Below are 17,257 nucleotides of genomic sequence, written 5' to 3'. Positions count from 1 at the left end.
AATAAATTAATTATAGTTTTTAATATTTTTTTTTTAAGAAGACTGGCAATTACTGGCAATGTTTAATAGAAAATCATAATTTATATTTAGGTTTTAAGATTTATAAAAATTATAGGAAATGTACATAAAATTACCAGTTTCTTTTAATTTTTTTTTTTTTGGCACACCGTTTTTTTTTTTTATTTTTTTGAGACATTTTATGAGGCAAGGCGGCATATTTTACAGAGTACAGCCACTTAATGTTTTTTTTTACTTAATTAATTAATTTAAATTTATTTGCGCAACACTTAATAGAAATAAAAAATAATATTTCATAATAAAAAAAAAAGAGTCATGGTGCTTAGGAGTTAGGAGGAACCTTCCCTCCTCTGGGCTGTTGCCGGGTCTGAGATTGCTCCCTAGGGGCTATCAGGACTCTCTTCAAGGACTATATATATACTAATTATATAGGAATTTAATGGGCAAGTTGAATGGTAGGATATATGCTATATATTTACATGCGAAAACCAAATATCGAATGTCTATGAATGGCAGCTATTTAATCCTTAATCCTTATACTAACTAATCGTTATCTAATAGTTGTCTAATCCTTCTTTTTTTTATTTTATTTTTTATTTTTTTTTAATTTTTTTTGAGCATTGAAAGTTTCACTTTAAAGCAAGCAACAAACTGGCTTATGGAACTAGAAGTTGGTGTTGAGATAGGCCCTCTGCCAGGGACCCTAGATGCGAGTATAAGAGTTGGCGGTCAAGTCCTGTATCAGATGCACACCCCACCCAGGATGACATTCACACACACACGCACAGACACTACCCCTACAAAGTCATTCACACACACATGGATATGGAAATAGGATTTCCCCAAAAAAAAAAAAAAAGGAACTGATGATATTACAGGCAGGAATAGGAGCAGGAGCTGGAGCTGGAGCAGGACCAGGAGCTGGAGCAGGACCAGGAGCTGAAGCAGGACCAGGACCAGGAGCTAGAGCAGGACCAGGACCAGGAGCTGGAGCTGGAGCTGGAGCAGGACCAGGAGCTGGAGCTGGACCAGGAGCTGGAGCAGGACCAGGACCAGGAGCTGGAGCAGGACCAGGAGCTGTATCAGTATGCTATTTGTGCAATATACTCTTATCCTCGTAGCGGATAATGGCATCTCCGATTTGCTTTCGCGACGCCAAGTGGATGCACTTCTCCCGCCCGCACCGCTCCGGCACCTCCGCCGGCAGTGTCCCGCCCCTCGCCAGATAGTTGCGCACATCCTGGCCAAAGCGCAGATTCGGTTCCACGCCCCTCAGTATGTGCACCGAGTGCTGGGCCGCCACAAACATATCCAGGATGCTCTCCACGCCGGCAGGACGTGTCTCCGGCCGTTCCGTCGGCAGCAACAGCTGATCTATGTCCAGATCGCTTCTGATGATCGGCAATCCCTGCGGATGCAGTAGTTTTCGGGCTAAAAAGAGGATAGAATTAGCAGGGAGATCAATGCCAAGTCAAAGGAAATCCTAACCTTGAACATAATCCCGGGAGTAGAAGGAAATCACATCGTGGTTGTGACGATCAAAGTAGCCGCTGCTCTGGGACACATCGCAGGTGTCGCACTCCTTACAGAACTGCGCCCAGCGGCAGGGATACATCTGGAAGCCAATCGGGGCATAGACCTGGAAGCCCTGGATGGTGTTCATGCGGACGCGATTGAGGAAGTCGGCCTTGAAGTTCATGCCCGGCGTGGCCATCAAAACGAGCGACTCGAGGCCCAGTTTGGGCAGCGCCAGGTCGGCCACCACGAGACTGAAAAGCTGCCGGGGCCCGTACATGGAGGCGTGGAACAGCCAGTCGCTGGCCTCCACCTGGGCGCTCAGCTGCTCCGGCAGGCGGATGGAGACCCAAGCGATCCGGGAGCCGTCCGTTTTGTATTTTGTGGACAGGTCCAGGGCCAGGGTCTTGAGGGACTTGAACGGATCGTCGTCACCCTTGCTGGGCGAGTCCAGGCGGTACAAAAAGATCTGAAAATGATACAAAGATTAGCACTGCTTGGATGACCATGCAAATCATCCTTACCAGCAGGAGGAAGGTGTTATCCTGGTTCTGCATACAGACACGTTCGTATTGGGCCACAAACTCCAGGGCGTCGGGCACCTGGTGCTCGAATGCCGGCACCAGGACGGCTATTCGTGTGCTCTCCGTGACGTAGGGCGACGGCACCACCTCCACCCTGCCCAGGGGCTTCACCACCTCGAAACTCTTCACCAGAAGCTGCCGGTTCCGGCCCGATCCCTCCTGCAGGCTGAGATGCAACTGATAGTCCATGCCACGGGTGGCATCGAACTTCCGGTAGGCGCTGTGCAGGCTGTGGTACGTCAAGCGGGGATGCTTCAATGCCGCATACTGCAGGGCGATCTGCAGCACCTTCTCAAAGTCCAGGGCATCCACCTTGGAGAGGGGGGCCACCGTATGCTCGGCATTCCCGTGCGGCAGGAAGCTATGGGTCCCATTCAGCAGCTGCCACGTCAGGATGTCGTGACGCGTTTCCGGAGCACTCGGCGGCGGAACTCCCAGCGGCCAGCGGATCTCCAGGATCTTGTTCGAGATGCTGCCATTGGCGATGCGGTAAGATTTCTGCTCCAGAGCATAGCTACTGGACTGAACCATTTCCAGGTGATCCTGTCAAGAAATATTATCCTTAAATATTAGTTTTTTTTTTAAGGAATTTTCATTTAAAATCAAACCTTGGAGTAGTAGGCATGTAGGCGATAGAAGTCCTCTGGGGTTTGGACAGGATAGACGGTGCTGGCGTTGCGGAAGGCCTCCTGTTTGGCCAATTCACCAAAGTCGCGATGTCTGCGTCCTGGGGCATCCAAGGCATAGCTATATTGGCGCATTCCCTGAAGGATTAAAGATTTTTCAATATTTTAAAAGTTTTTATCGATTTTATCGATTTTTAGGCTTATCTATCGATTATCTGCCATCTTTAGTTTGGGTTTTTTGGATTTTTTTTTTATTTTAAGCCAAAAAGACTCTTTTTTACGAGAATTTCCTATTTTATTTGATGTTTCAAGACCGATAAATTCGATATACATTTATCGATTGTTTCGATATATTATTTTAATAATAAAAATATACCTTTTTTCACTTAGATCTAATAAAACTTATACTGTTTTATAGTTTAAAGCGATAACCTTCCCTAAAATGTTATCGATATTTTCGATAAATCCAGTTAATCGAGATATCGGGCTAATTTGAAACATAAATACTCCGTTATATGCTTTTTTTCTTTCTTTAGAAAGTGCTATTTGGCAAGGTCATGGCCAGGGTCACGCCTCAATACCGTTTCCATGGAAAGGAAGTCTCCCCGAAGCTCCCACGGCTTCGAGCCACATGCTCCCCCTTTTTGGATTTTCGGTTTCTTTGGCAATCTACCATTTTACGATCCATAAATGGGATCCGAGGGACCGACCGCCCAGCCAAGGGCATAATTAAATTAACAATGTCGTACTAATGGAACAAAGATCGCCCATTCGATCCGGGGGATTTGCCATTTTCCACCACCACCATCCACGAGCTCCACCTCCTCATCCTCCTTTTTATCTCATTTTCCACTCACAGCCAGACAGCACATTAATCAATCCCCAGTACCAGTCCCATACCCATTCCCAGTCCCTCCTCTATGGAGGTCTTTTGAAGCCGCCGGTTCCAACAGCTCCTTTAGGAAAGTTAATTAACCAACAAACAATATTGCACATCTTTTAATTTTAACTTGTATTTGTATTTAAGCAGCTGCTGAGGAAATTAACTAATTTCAGTTGTCATTGTGAGTCACTTGAGGTGCTATAACTTAATATTTTTAGTAAACATAAATCACTAAAAACTCGTAAAAAAACATCACAAAAAATTCCCATTTTAAAGCCAAACAAAATCAAATTATACGGAAACTGATGCTTTCATCTCGAATTCCATGGAAGGGTATACAAATAGTAGTTCCCATCCTATAAACAGTCCAATAATTACAAATAATAATGATTCATATTGCCACCTATTTTCGGTATCTGAGAAACCACACACTTTTTATGTTATTTTCTTTGATATTATTTTACGAATTATCTGACATTAAATAATTTTTATAAAGAGAAGGGGGAGGAGGGGAGCATATAGACACAAATAGATCGATCCGAAATTTCAGACAATTACAGGCCACTGTTGAAGAAATCCGTTAGCAGCTGTGCCCCCAAACTGTCATGGTCATGCCCCCTTCTGGTTTTTCACTCGCACAGTGGTTTGGGGTTTGAGGAAAAGGTAAGGCCTTAGAGGTTCTTCAAAAGGGGTTAGATTTTGGGAGATTTTGTGTTATAATGCCAGGATAATTAATTCGTAATTTAAATAAAGAGTTATATGAACTAAAAAAAATATATAAAAGTATAATTTATTTTTTTTTTAAAGCTTGATTACTTTGGGTATTTACTCTTATGAAAATCTAAAGAATAGGTATATTTAAAACTATATTTCTAGTGGTTTTCTTGAATATTTAAATGCTATATTATTCTTAATAAAGAATAAAAAATAAACCTAATTCAACAAATTATTAAACCTAGATTTGCTTTTTGAAATTTTTAACATATATCCCACCACAAGCTGAAGTAAATATATTATTTATAGTATGAATATGAATATGATACGAATAAGAAACACTATACTATTGTCTATTATTTTATTATCTGTTATATCTATATATATTTCTATTTATATTATTTTATTTACTAGAACATGCCTAATATTTTCTTTATAGTTATACTTTTAACTTGTTTATAATTTTGAATGAAAGAAAACTCTAGCTTGGAAGCAATAATAAAAATAATATCTGTTCTTGGAACTACTATTCTTTTTAATTACTATTCTATTATTAACTACTATTTTATTTATTATTTCTCATCCAAAGTTTCGAACCTCTTACCCATTCTTTTCACACCATTTCCTCTATACCCCAAACCACTGTTCCAAACCCAAAGAAATTCTTTGTTTGTTGCTAGAAAATAAAATAAACTCTCCTGTCCATCAAGTGTGAAGTGGCTACTTATTTTCTGCTTTGATTTCTGAGCCCGATCTCCAAAAATTATAAATAAAAGCCAAACGGACAACACTGGCTGTGAAATATCAATGAAATGGCTCCAGTTTCTTGGGATCTTCAAGATCGAAATGTCTGTCTGTCTCTTCACTCAGATTCTTATTCAGATACTGATTCTGTATCTGATTGTGTATCTTGGACGTGTGTGTGTCTTTTTAGTTTGCGGCAAATTGTTTAAATAAATAAAATGGCATGTAGGAAGCGGGCACGACCGAAGCCAGCAAATTAAATAAAATGTCTGATTGTTCATCCGCATGTGCGTGAATCGTTTAGGTTTTTATTTATTTTTCTTCTAGAAGGTTTAGGAAACTATAAGAAACCTTAAAAATATTTAATTGTAAGCTGGTTCTAGGCGCCTAATAGGTTCCTAGCTAAAAAAAGATATTTTAAATCTCAGCTATTTAATTATTAATTAAATCAAAGATCTGGAAATTAAAGAAAATTATTAAGAATCTCACCTGAAAACTCTCCTGGCAACCCGTCACCCGACTGGCGTACTTGACACACCTCCCAATGTTGACGGAGTGATCGGAGGTGCTGCCGATCCGGACACACCTCTCCAGATTGTTGCGCATCTTCCGGATGACGCTGTTGCTGAAGAGGATGCCCGCCTCCAGGGAGCAATAGTTTCGATCGCTGAGACCCGGCTGGACGTCCTCCTCCCCGGCACTGGCAGCATCGTTGATGGGGCTGCCGGCATCCAGGCCCACCCTCGCCCCGCCCATGTAGAGGTCAAAGGTGATGCTCATGTGGTAGAGGAGCTTCTTCAGCTTGCGGGCATCCACATAGACGTTATCGGGCACCAGCAGGAAGTAGTCGTACTCCTTCAGGTAGTTGTCGGCAATGTACTTGATGACATGGAAGGGTCGCCGGTTCTCGTGGGTGTCCGTGAACCCGACAATGTTCTTTAGTTTATAATTAGTCTTGACACTGTCCGCGTAGATGAAGAACTTAATTTTATTGACCAGATGGGCGATGGTCCGGTTGAAGGCCGTGGCATAGGTGTTGATGTGCTCCTGGGAGGTCATCACCCCGATGAAGAGCTTCTCGCGGATGCCCAGCTCCGACGAGTAGTACCTCGGTCGTATCACATTTTTTACCTAAAAAAAAAAAATAAGAATTTAAATAAATAGGAATAGGAAATAATAGTTATGAAGAATTATTCTGAGAATGGAGGGGAATCTGAGAGTGAGAATCTTGAATTTCAAAGATCGTGTTTCGAGTTTCTGCCCTTCAGTACGTGACTTTTTCTTAAAAGTGGAAGAGGCTCAGGTTATTTTTGTAAACCAGAGATACCAGATAAAGTAGCTCTTAAACCTATAAGTACTTTTATTTTATTTATAGGCACCTGCCAAAAGTTAAGGGCTTCTTTTCAGATTTTATCTTCTATTAAGTGGCTTGGCTTTTGTATTTTTATTATTTTTGTATTTCCTCAGCACTTGAGGGGATTTTTGTAATTCCTATTTTTGTGATTAGATGACTAAACACAAGTTCGACAACCCCTTGATGAGGAATTCCCTTTCGAATAATATTTTTAGGAAAGATAATGTCAGTTTGGGGTCTTAAGACTTTCAAAATGTTATTAAAAATTGACAGTTGGCTTCTCGAATTAAATTTTAAAGAATATTTATTAGTTAAATAATGGTTGGGTAAGAAAAAGCCTAAGAAAGTCACATGAGAACGTCACATTGTTCCGATTGTTCAGTTATATGATAGCTATAAGGATATAGTCATATAAATAATTTAAATATTAGCCATTTAGTGCCTTAATATATCCTTAATTTCCCGACTGGCAACCTTAAGAAATAAATCAAATATTTTCCTCGAAACTCCATTAACTTTATCATGTGACTTTTAACCTAAAATATTTCGAGAGTTAATAGCAATTTCAAGGCTAAAAAAATATCTACAAAATAACCAAGTAAATAGTTTAAAAAATAAAGGTAAACAGCTACGTTCGTTTAGCGCCAAAGTGGGCGTCCATTTTTTTGCGAAATTTCACGAAAATTTGCATACATGCAACCCGAGTACTTAGTTTACTTAGTTTATTATCCAAAAAAAAAATAAAAATATATACATTTTTTTGTCAATTACTAGAAAAAAGATGCGTGCAAGTCGGACACACCTACTCGGGGCGGCCTTTTTGTTTAAATTGGAAATTAGTTGTTGAAATAAACAAAACGTCAGCACTTGTGGTCCAATGTTTGTCCAAGTACGAGTACGAGTACAGAGGGCCTATTAGTGTTGCAGTACCAGGTAGTGTTCATTGGAATTATGGCTAATTAAAAATCATTCTTAATAGATTTTTAATAACGGCTAACAAGCTGTTTGCCCGGCCTTTAGCTTTATGGCCGGATCGTAAAGTGGCCCGAACTCTCAGGGTCGCTATCGGCGTTAATCTCTAAGAATATTCTGGTTTTTTCAAATACTCTTTAAATATATATATTATTTACTTTATTTAATATGTGGTTGAGTGGGGTTTGAGCTTGAATAATAATTATCATAGTTGGGAAATAAAAAGAAAACTATAAAGACAGCGATATGAGAAGGTGAGTTTAAGGTTAAGTTTAGAGTTCGAAACGGTTATGAGGATGAAAAAATATTTTTTTTTTATAATATTGAAAAAAAATGCATAATAGTTTTAAATAACTATAAGTTATAGATATTTTTTATAGATTCGACCTAAAAGTTTAGCTTTAAAAAGCCTGAAGAGGATTTATTTCCAAGAGAAGTTCAAAACTTTTCAAGAAAAAATGTATTTCTTTTATTATTATGATCTTTTATTAGAAGATACATCTAATCTCTTATTATTTATCTTCTGTATAGCTAATAGAAGATAATATTTAAATAAACATATTTTTGAAATTCAAAAAAAGAGCATTCAACTTTCTACTTGAAGAACTCAATTCCAGGTCGACTTCTTTATTTAAAGTACTCATTTATAGACTATTATTTCATATTATTTCATAATTTTTTTTTGAGAATTTTTAGGCCAAAGTGTGATGCGTTTTTCCAAGTCCTTGAATGGTTTTTATTATGATTTTTTTTTGAGTGAAAACGATGTGAGCTCGATGGGCAAATAGTACGCTTGTTGGTTGGCAGCAATTAGCAATAATCACCTTAATAAATAAATGTATTAGTGAGTAAGAAAAGCAAGAAAAAAAATACCTGATCGATTAGATAAATAAACAGAAGCACTAAGCCACGATATCAGAGTTGAGTAAGAAGCTAAAATTTAATGAGAAACTCCGAGGGGTCAGAGCTTAATGGTGTTCTAATGCCAACCTTGTACCATTAGCACAGATCTCATATATATGTATATATATGTTTTGGATTCTACAATCTAGAATCTTGAATCTACAATGTAGAATCTAGAAGACCAGAAGACTGGGGGGGGGAAGCACAAAAACATTTGCCAATCATCAACTGTGTAAATATATCGCCGAAAGGTAAACCAAGACTAAAAATAAAATCACCGCAAAAAACCAAAAACCAAAAAAAAAGAAATGGATTTTTTGAAAAAGAAAACATACATTTTGGTAAAGATTTGTGTTCTTTTTTTGTGTTCTTTTTCAAAATTTGTTGAGTAAATAAAAAACATGGATGATGAATGGAAATTCGAATTTGCAAAATAATGAGATGACGAACCAAAAACCACCATATTTTATCTAAATAAAAAAAAAAATTCTAAGAAATAATACACGTGGTGGTTGGGGATCGAAAGATATAGGCGTATATATATATTACTTGAGAGATAAGACTTTAAACAGCCTTGTGACGTAACAACGGAAGTGAGTCGAAAATTTATTGAAAGCCAAAACCCAGAACCCATAACCCAAACCCTCTTATCAAAAATTGGTTTATTTCTTATCAAACTATGAAGAAAAAAAATAAAAATACGTCACTCTCGACAACTGAACACAATTTTATTTAAAAAAGAGACTCTAATTCTATCAAAAACTATCCCACTTTGAGTCACTGGTTGAACTTGGAACTTGGCGATTATATAGCCCATATATACTACTCTATATGGTCGGCATTGTTGGCCCCCAATAAATCTCCAGATAGCCCTCGAGTGAGTGTTACTTTATATGGCGGCTACTTAAGGTGTGTTTACCTTGTAATGAGCCGCGACTAATGCCTCGAAAATCTCTACAGATTCCCCTGGCAAATATTATGATTTGGATTTACACTAAATACTCTACAAATCATGACGGTGGGATACCCTAATTAGTGGGTTCAGTGCCCTTAACCCCAAACCGACTACAAATCGGGTAATTATAAAGCGATTCTATAGCCTGTAATTAGTTCAGATCGCAAATGAAAGAGTTTATTAGACGATTGAATGGATCTTTGATTGGCAAATAAACCAATCATCTGTTATATAGAGAATATATATATATTCCATTCAATTATCGAGTCGATTGCACTATTTAAATCGCAGCAGTCGCAGAAATGCATAAATTACGGCCTTCAAATGGATTCGAATTGACAACGCAATGGTTTTTGGTTTACACTGGGAATTATTTTGGGTTTTTGGGTTAGATATTATATAAGAATTTTAAGAAATTGATTTTAGAGGGAAGAATATGAGGGATTAGTAGAGGAAATGGTTTGTAATCTACTTTTATAATAATCTTTATAATCTTTTATAATAGCAACCTTATAGATAGCACGACTGTATAGTTAGAGTACCAGGTATGAATATTTATTATGAATATTTATTAAAGAAAGGGTATTTCATAAAACCCTATATAAAATATATAATAAAAGCAAGATTTATAGCGATTTTATGGTACTATAGTTCTTTTGATATTATGATAGAAACCCTTATACACAGACAGATCTAAGTAGTGCTAATAGTACCGGGTATTTATATTCATTGATGATAACGTTTTAAATAATATATAAATCAATAATAAATTATTTCAATGGAGTTTTTACTATTATAATTTGTTAAAGATCTTTTATGATAGAAAACCTCATAAACAGACAGGTCTAAGTAGCTCTTGATGGTCCAAGTACCGGGTATTTATATTTTATAGGGTTTTGGGTAATACATTTTCTTAATAACTTTAAAGAGGACGAATAATGAGGATTTCTGGCGGTATTTTTTATAAAAATATCGATTTTAATAGAGAACCTTATAAAAAGCATGGTCTAAGTAGCTCAAGTACCGTGTATTTATATTGCGCGTTTATAAATAGATATGTTTGAATTAAAAATCGTATATAGATAGACAGTTGAATACTAAATGGCTCTAGTACCGGGTATTTATATTTATCCTCAAAGTACTAGCTTATTCATTCCAAATACATGCGTATATATTCAAGAGATATTTTATCTATGACCTAGTACAGATATAGTAACTAGTATCTATATTATTTATAAAAGATTTCTAATATTTTACAACACCCCTGGTTCTTATAGTATCTATATTTATTATTACCTTAAAAACTACTTCTTTAAAAACCCCCTACTTTTCTCACTGTATCCAACACCTTTGTAACTTGAGGATTATTCAAATCTCAAGACGTATACCCTGCTATATAGATCATGGAGATCAAATACACCTTATAGAATATTCAGAGGGTCGCGCAATCTCGGCGTTCCATCCGCTGGCGGAGGAGGAAAGTGCCACAAGCCGACAGCCAACCTGCAACGTGCAACCGACTGACTTTGCTGCCAAATGGATGGGATGGGATGGAATGGGATGGGATTGGACAAATCTTAATTGGGACAAGTGCGCCGGCAGCCGCCCGACAGACAGATAGCCAGAGAGACCGTCTAACGCCCTCCCTTCTCCCAATAATGGAGGAACACAGATGCGGGACGGATTAGTCTAGCAGCCTCTCGGACTGGACAATTTATTGGGGACACAGTCTGTAGACACAGTCTGTAGAGTCTCTACAGTCTGGCCCCGGATAAAGCGACCAGAGTCCACACCGGATATGCGACGCGCTTTTCAATTAAAACCAAAAAAAAAAATAAATAAAAAAAAAAACACTGAAGCCGTCAAGATGGGTGGAACATTATCCACATATATGGTAGGGGGAGCACGATGTTGTAAGGAAAATGTAATTAAAGCGATAAGACTAGATCTATATTGAGTTATGGTAGAAGATATAGAGCTAAGGTAGTAGTTTAGGTACCGGGTATTGATAACTTATTAAGAACAGGTTTTTTAAGTTTTAAACATAAATATTGTAGACTACCAGACACAAGAATAGCAGGTAAAGTACCGGGTATTACTACATCTTCTTGTTTCTCTATTATATCAAGGTTTTCTCATCAAGATTCTTAAGATATGAAAGGAATAAAACCCAAACTAGTAGTGCAAGTACTGGGTATTTATAGTTATTCAAAATATTGAACTACTTTTCTTTCTACTCTTTCTTCATGTTATAAAAAAAGGTTCCTAACTATGTTTAATATTAAATAAATAGGGTTTAAAATTATGGGGACTAAATAAACCCGTAACTAGCAGAGCAAGTACCGGGTATGAACATTTAAAATACTAAAATAAAATACTAATTTTTTTGGAAGAAAAAACCCTAGAGATGGATATTCCTTATTATATCAAGGTTATCAACTAAATACCCACAAAACTAGTAGAGCAAGTACCGGGTATTATTAATTATTTTGAAAATCATAGGGATATCATATTACTTCTCTATTATACCAAAGTTGTTCCAAGTTACAAGATTATATATATATATAGGGGCTATAGACATGGGGATTAAAACAGACCCAATCCTATAAGTTCAAGTACCGGGTATTATTATTTATTTTGAAAAGCAAAGGCTTATATTAATAATTCTCTATTATATCAAAGATCAAATATATAGGGATTGAAATACACATAAAACTAGAAGTTCAAGTACCGGGTATGGTTATTTATTTTAAAAATCATAGGGATATCTTTACATTTCTCTATTATACTAAGGTTCTTCCAAGTTAAAAGATTAAATATGAAGAGCCCGAAGATATATGGATTAAAATACAACCAAAACTAGAAGAAGTATTGGGTATGATTATTTATTTTTAATACTAATATTTTAGAAACAAAACCACCCTATAGAGAAGGAAATTCCCTATCACACCAAGGTTCCCAACTCTTAAACATAAGAAGCAAGGCAGAGTTCCCTAAGAACCCCTTGAAAAACCCCCTTGACTAAATATAGTCTGGAATTACTGATAAAGATTATACAAAGTCTCAGATTTCCAACCGAAAACCCTCACTTTTTGGGCTTCAAGAACACCAATTGACAAATTGCCTTCAAGATGAGCAGAGATATGGAGCTATGGGCTCCGATTTCCGATTTCGAGGGCTTTTTGTTGGCTTTTCAATTAGAAACTTGTGCCAGCGATAAGCCGCTTTATTTATAGAACCGACCTGGTTGATAATATAGAATATTCTTTATAGAACCCACATAGCTTTCAATCTTGCATATATTTATTAACGACAAAAAATTTTGGAAAAAAGACGCAAAGAGTCGCGAGTGTCACTTGTCGCCGTGCATGCCGGAGGTGACACCCAGGTACTTATCGAACAGATAGTCCCCGACCTCGTTCCTAGCCCGTTCCAGCTGCCTTATATAGTCGGCCAATACCTTCTGGCCATCGACCTGTTCCTGCAGGAAGTTCGTCTCAATAAAGTCGCACAGATTCGGGTCGGCTTCCTTCCCGGCCAGGGTGTGGAGGTCCAGGAGGTGCTGATTCACTTCCATCTCCATACCCAGGGCGTGCTTGAGGGCGTCGAGGGAACTGGGGAAGCCGGGCAGGGGCTCGGGTACACTCTTCAAAATAATGGCACCGCCACGCTTGTTCATATACTTCATAATCATCTCGGCATGGTTCCGCTCCTCGACACTGGCCTGAAGGAAGAACTTAAACATGCCGGGCGAACTCATGTCGGCTCGGTCGAAATGATAGGCCTATATCAGAGATATATCTTTTTAGAAAATGTAGTATTTTTTTTTTAAAATAATACCCCACCATGGCTAGGTATTGGTGACAGGCCTTGAGCTCCAGGTTGATCTGTTCGTTTAGTTTCTTTTCGCAGATCTTGGAGAAGTTCTGACGCATCATCGTGCAACAGTGGCGCCTCAAAAACCCAAAGTATCTCAAAGACATGATTTCAAACAAAAACCTCGAATTTTACTTTTCACTTTTTCCCGATTTTCAAACAAAATCTGAAGTAAAACCCAAAACAACACAAAACTAGACAGACTGAGACAGGTGTCTGTGATGAAAGATCCAAGATCGAACTTTGGAAGATCCATCACTCTTTTTTTTTTCGGTTTTTTTGGTTTTTTGGTTTTTTTGGGTTGAAGTTCAAAGTGCCCTGCCGGCTCTGATTTCACTTAGCATTAGTGTGTACTCTGTGTATATATAGTATATCGGTGTTTATGTCCAGATCTGTTTGCTTTAACTCGAACAAGTACACAGACGTTGAGAGCAAACGCGGTTATTGTCTTTTATTAAGTGAGTGGACGGAAGACTGTCTTTTTTCGAATCATCTCCATTGATATACTCTTTAAAATGTTTGCTTTTCTTGAAGATCTTAAATTTCTTAAAATATCAACTGGTTTTTGGTCAATATTTGGAAAGAATAATCCCTTTAAAGTCTAAATAAGGATATTAAAATGGAGGGGATATTAGAATATGTAATTTAATTTAATTGGATTTTTATAAAAAATAGCAACTTGTGGGGTTTAAAAGGTAGTATCTATAAGATATTATGAAAAATATATATTTAGTCGTTTATTTCTATTAATTTTAATTATTAATTACCAAAAAACCATAAGCTTTATGAAGAAAAAGTAAAGAGTTCGAGTTCGAGTTCGACTGAGATTTCTCATAATATTTATCTATTTTTTTCACCAAAAAATATATTCAAAATTTCTAAATATATATTCTAAAATACCAAAAACCCTAAACTAAATAAAGATTGTGAAGAGTTTGACTGACTGCAACTTCTCATAATATATCTCAATTTTTCTAATAAAATCTCCATAATAAATTCCATCAAAAATATATATATTTTTAAAAATACCTAAAACCTTATTTCTTTCCTTAACTCTTAGTATTATTTATTATCCAAGTAAGAGTATATTGTTGGGCTTCTTAAAAACCAAAAGTTTCAATTTCCGAAACGCATGTGCGAATGCGAGAGTCTTTGGAATTATCGTTCCCTTGTTACATTTTTTTTTGTTCAAATCCCCCCCAGAAAACGAAAACTGAAACTGAAATTGAAACCGAAACTGACCAACCAACCAGCCAACCAAAAAAAGACCTCTCTATGTATGTACATTACGCACATTAAAAAAAAAAAAATAAAAAATGTGTTATAATTTAGGCAAGAAATGGTGACTCCACAGACCGCATGTGCGACTCGTAAAAAAGAGGTAATAATAAAGTTCAAGTTAGCAGAGTAAGCAATTTCACCAGACGGCAAAAAAAAAAAACCCAAAAAAAAAAAGAAATTAAATTAAAACACATAAGAGTTATGCAAATCGTGGCAGACATGGCATTTAATTAATTAGATTAAAAATAGTGTATTAAAAGATATTGCAACCAGAGAGCCCAGAGGTCTTTCATTAAATTGTGTTAATTATTAAAGAAATAACTAAAAAATATACATTATTTTCCTCTTAAATTCAATTAAATATTCCCCCAACGTATGGCCATAAAAATCCCAATTCAAAGGCGACACTTTTCAATCAAATCTTAAAACAAAAAAACATTTACATATAATTAAGGCCCATAATCCAGTTTTTTTGTGTTAAATACAAAACGTGCCATAAATTATAAATATTATTAAGCCAAGGCGGTGGAAAAAAAACCTTTTAATTTCCAGCATATGGAAGAAAAAAAAGCAAACCTCAGCACATGGAAGCCAAAAAATGAATAAAAATTAAAAATAAAATGCAGAGACAGGAGGTGGAGGAGAAATCAGGCCATTTTTTGGGAAATATATTCAAGAAGTAAGTCATTTTATTAAATAATTTCTGCGTTTATTTATTTAAATTTAATTTACGATCCAACGATCGTCTCTCAGCCCCCGAAGACCAATATTTTGAGAACCGGGAAGTGGCATTCTTTTTAAAATTTATTAAAAATTGTTAATAATTTTATTTTTTGTTCAACCCTCTAGAAACTGGAAACCCAATTGATAAGCGAAATAATATAATATGACGTCTGAAAATTGGACACTGAGCTACAGGGCTGCGGGGACTTACGCATACCTCCCCGTCCATGGGTCAATGCCCTAGTACTTGAGAACCCAGAGTGGGCAGTGGGCAGTTTTAGTTTCCATTTCGATAGTTGAGAAAATAATGCGGATTCTTTGGAAATTGGAGAAGTCACTGGGTTGGTTGGTTGCCATGTGGTGGAATACGAGTTGGAATTTAATCGACTTGCTCTCCGGCTTGGTAATTTTCATAAAATTTAATTAAAAAATCATAAAATGGGTCTTGATCTCTGAAGATGGCTGTTAATTTATGCCTCAACTCAAGTACCTCAATTCCTGCTGGCTAGTGTTATAAGCCTGATAAGCCCGAAGGTCAATAAATCGCTATCAGCCCCAACTGGCCCGATGCTGGCTATGAAGTCAGTTCAGTCTATATAACTAAGGTATGCCTTCTATATATTTTTTAATATTTACGGTCTGGGGATTTATGGATTTTGGACTTAAAAGATGCTTATTTTAATTAAGATTTATCAGTTTGGGGTTGGGTATTTTTTTTAAAGAAATATTTAGACTAATTCTTTAGAGTATTTTATTCTTTTTTTTTAGTTATTTCTTTTTTTTTTTTAGTTTTATTATATGAACAATCTAATATTTTATACAGTACTACTATATTTTCTACTAAAATCTATTTTCTATCTTCTATTTCTCTTAAATTGAACTTAAAACTAACATTTTTTACTTAAAAATTAATAAAAAATCTTAATATTTAATTTTAAAACTAGAGTTTGGAAGACGTACCGGCTTCTTGGCCGCCAGCGGCTTGTTCACAAGATTCAGTTGCGGCTCAAAGTCCTGGCCGAAGCGCTCGATCAGCAGGTTCTCGGCCGCCTCCTGCGGGCACTCCGGCTGGATCGGCTCGAACAGGATCTCCGGCACATAGATGCTGAGCACCAGGCCCAGGGCCAGGCTGAGCACGAAGCAGTGGTTGCGTTTAAATCGCTCTAGTCTGCGCATCTTTTTTTTAATCTTTTTTTTTTGTGGGGGAGGGGTGGGGGGGCTTTGAAGAAAGGTGCGAAGAAAGTGGTGGAAGGAGAGGGAGAGGAGAGAGAGAAACTGGTGTCAGGAGCAGAGCCAAAAAGCCAATCGTCATATGCACATTTTTGCCGCGGTTTTTCCACTTTTCCACATTTATGGGTGACCGGGATCGGGACAGGGACCGGGGCCGGGGGCCACTTGTTGCCGTTTCTGGTTCTTCTTTGAGACGCTTCTTTTCTGGAAATCCAACAGGTGCCTGGTCGGGCGCACTCTCTCTTTAACCGTATATATATTTTGTATTATTTTATTTTTTTGGCACTTTTTCGATTTTTTGATTCGGCGCCGCACACACTACTTTCCTTCGTTCGCTTTCGATTAATACTTTTCCCGGCATTTTCCCGGGCACATTGCTGTTACGCTCGCGTTCCTCGTTGATTTTTGCGGCTAATTTTCGCGGAGCACGCTGCGCTGGCCGAGAGTATGGGCTGGCCGCTAAAAAATAAAAATAAAAAAAAAGCGACTCGAGCGCCGGGCCGGTTTCGCGCAGGTAAACAACAAAAAAAATAAAGCATGCCTAGTGTTGCCAGATGCCGATTTTCCGATATTACCCCCATTTATCGTACATATCGATAGCACTAGTAGCCGATAGTCTCCATTTGGTCACACTAAAGGCGCCAAATCGAATTTTGAATATTTTTTTGGTTTAAATAACTATGTTTTTAAAGAGAATGAGCTTATTTTCTTATTTATTTTTTATATTTTATAAACTATTATGGTTTTTAGCTAGAAGTAGGTTATTATTTCTACTAAAACAAACTCTCTCCTATAAAAACCGTTTTTCTGTCTAATTAAAAGCCTATAAAAATTAAATATCACATTAAATAGTTAAGTTTTAATTCAATATAGTTAATT

General features: G+C 37.1%; 2 protein-coding genes across 2 annotated transcripts; both read right to left on the bottom strand.

Moving 5' to 3' along the window:
• Positions 1-137: 137 nt before the first annotated feature.
• Positions 138-16,884, bottom strand: Chpf (Chondroitin polymerizing factor). The gene is made up of 6 exons (XM_017235164.3): positions 16,109-16,884; positions 5,574-6,215; positions 2,726-2,881; positions 2,058-2,660; positions 1,507-2,002; positions 138-1,449 (listed from the first exon to the last, which is right to left on the bottom strand). Exons 1-6 carry the CDS (start codon positions 16,322-16,324, stop codon positions 1,109-1,111), a joined length of 2,454 nt encoding a protein of 817 aa, XP_017090653.2. The 5' UTR covers positions 16,325-16,884; the 3' UTR covers positions 138-1,108.
• On the bottom strand, positions 12,554-13,364 carry Fer3HCH (Ferritin 3 heavy chain homologue). The gene is made up of 2 exons (XM_017235165.3): positions 13,114-13,364; positions 12,554-13,052 (listed from the first exon to the last, which is right to left on the bottom strand). Exons 1-2 carry the CDS (start codon positions 13,249-13,251, stop codon positions 12,621-12,623), a joined length of 570 nt encoding a protein of 189 aa, XP_017090654.1. The 5' UTR covers positions 13,252-13,364; the 3' UTR covers positions 12,554-12,620.
• Positions 16,885-17,257: the final 373 nt, after the last annotated feature.

This window comes from Drosophila bipectinata, chromosome XL (genome assembly GCF_030179905.1).
Source record: "Drosophila bipectinata strain 14024-0381.07 chromosome XL, DbipHiC1v2, whole genome shotgun sequence".
In the NCBI taxonomy this organism is placed as follows: Eukaryota; Metazoa; Arthropoda; class Insecta; order Diptera; family Drosophilidae; genus Drosophila; species Drosophila bipectinata.
This window is presented reverse-complemented; position numbering and strand designations above follow the sequence as displayed.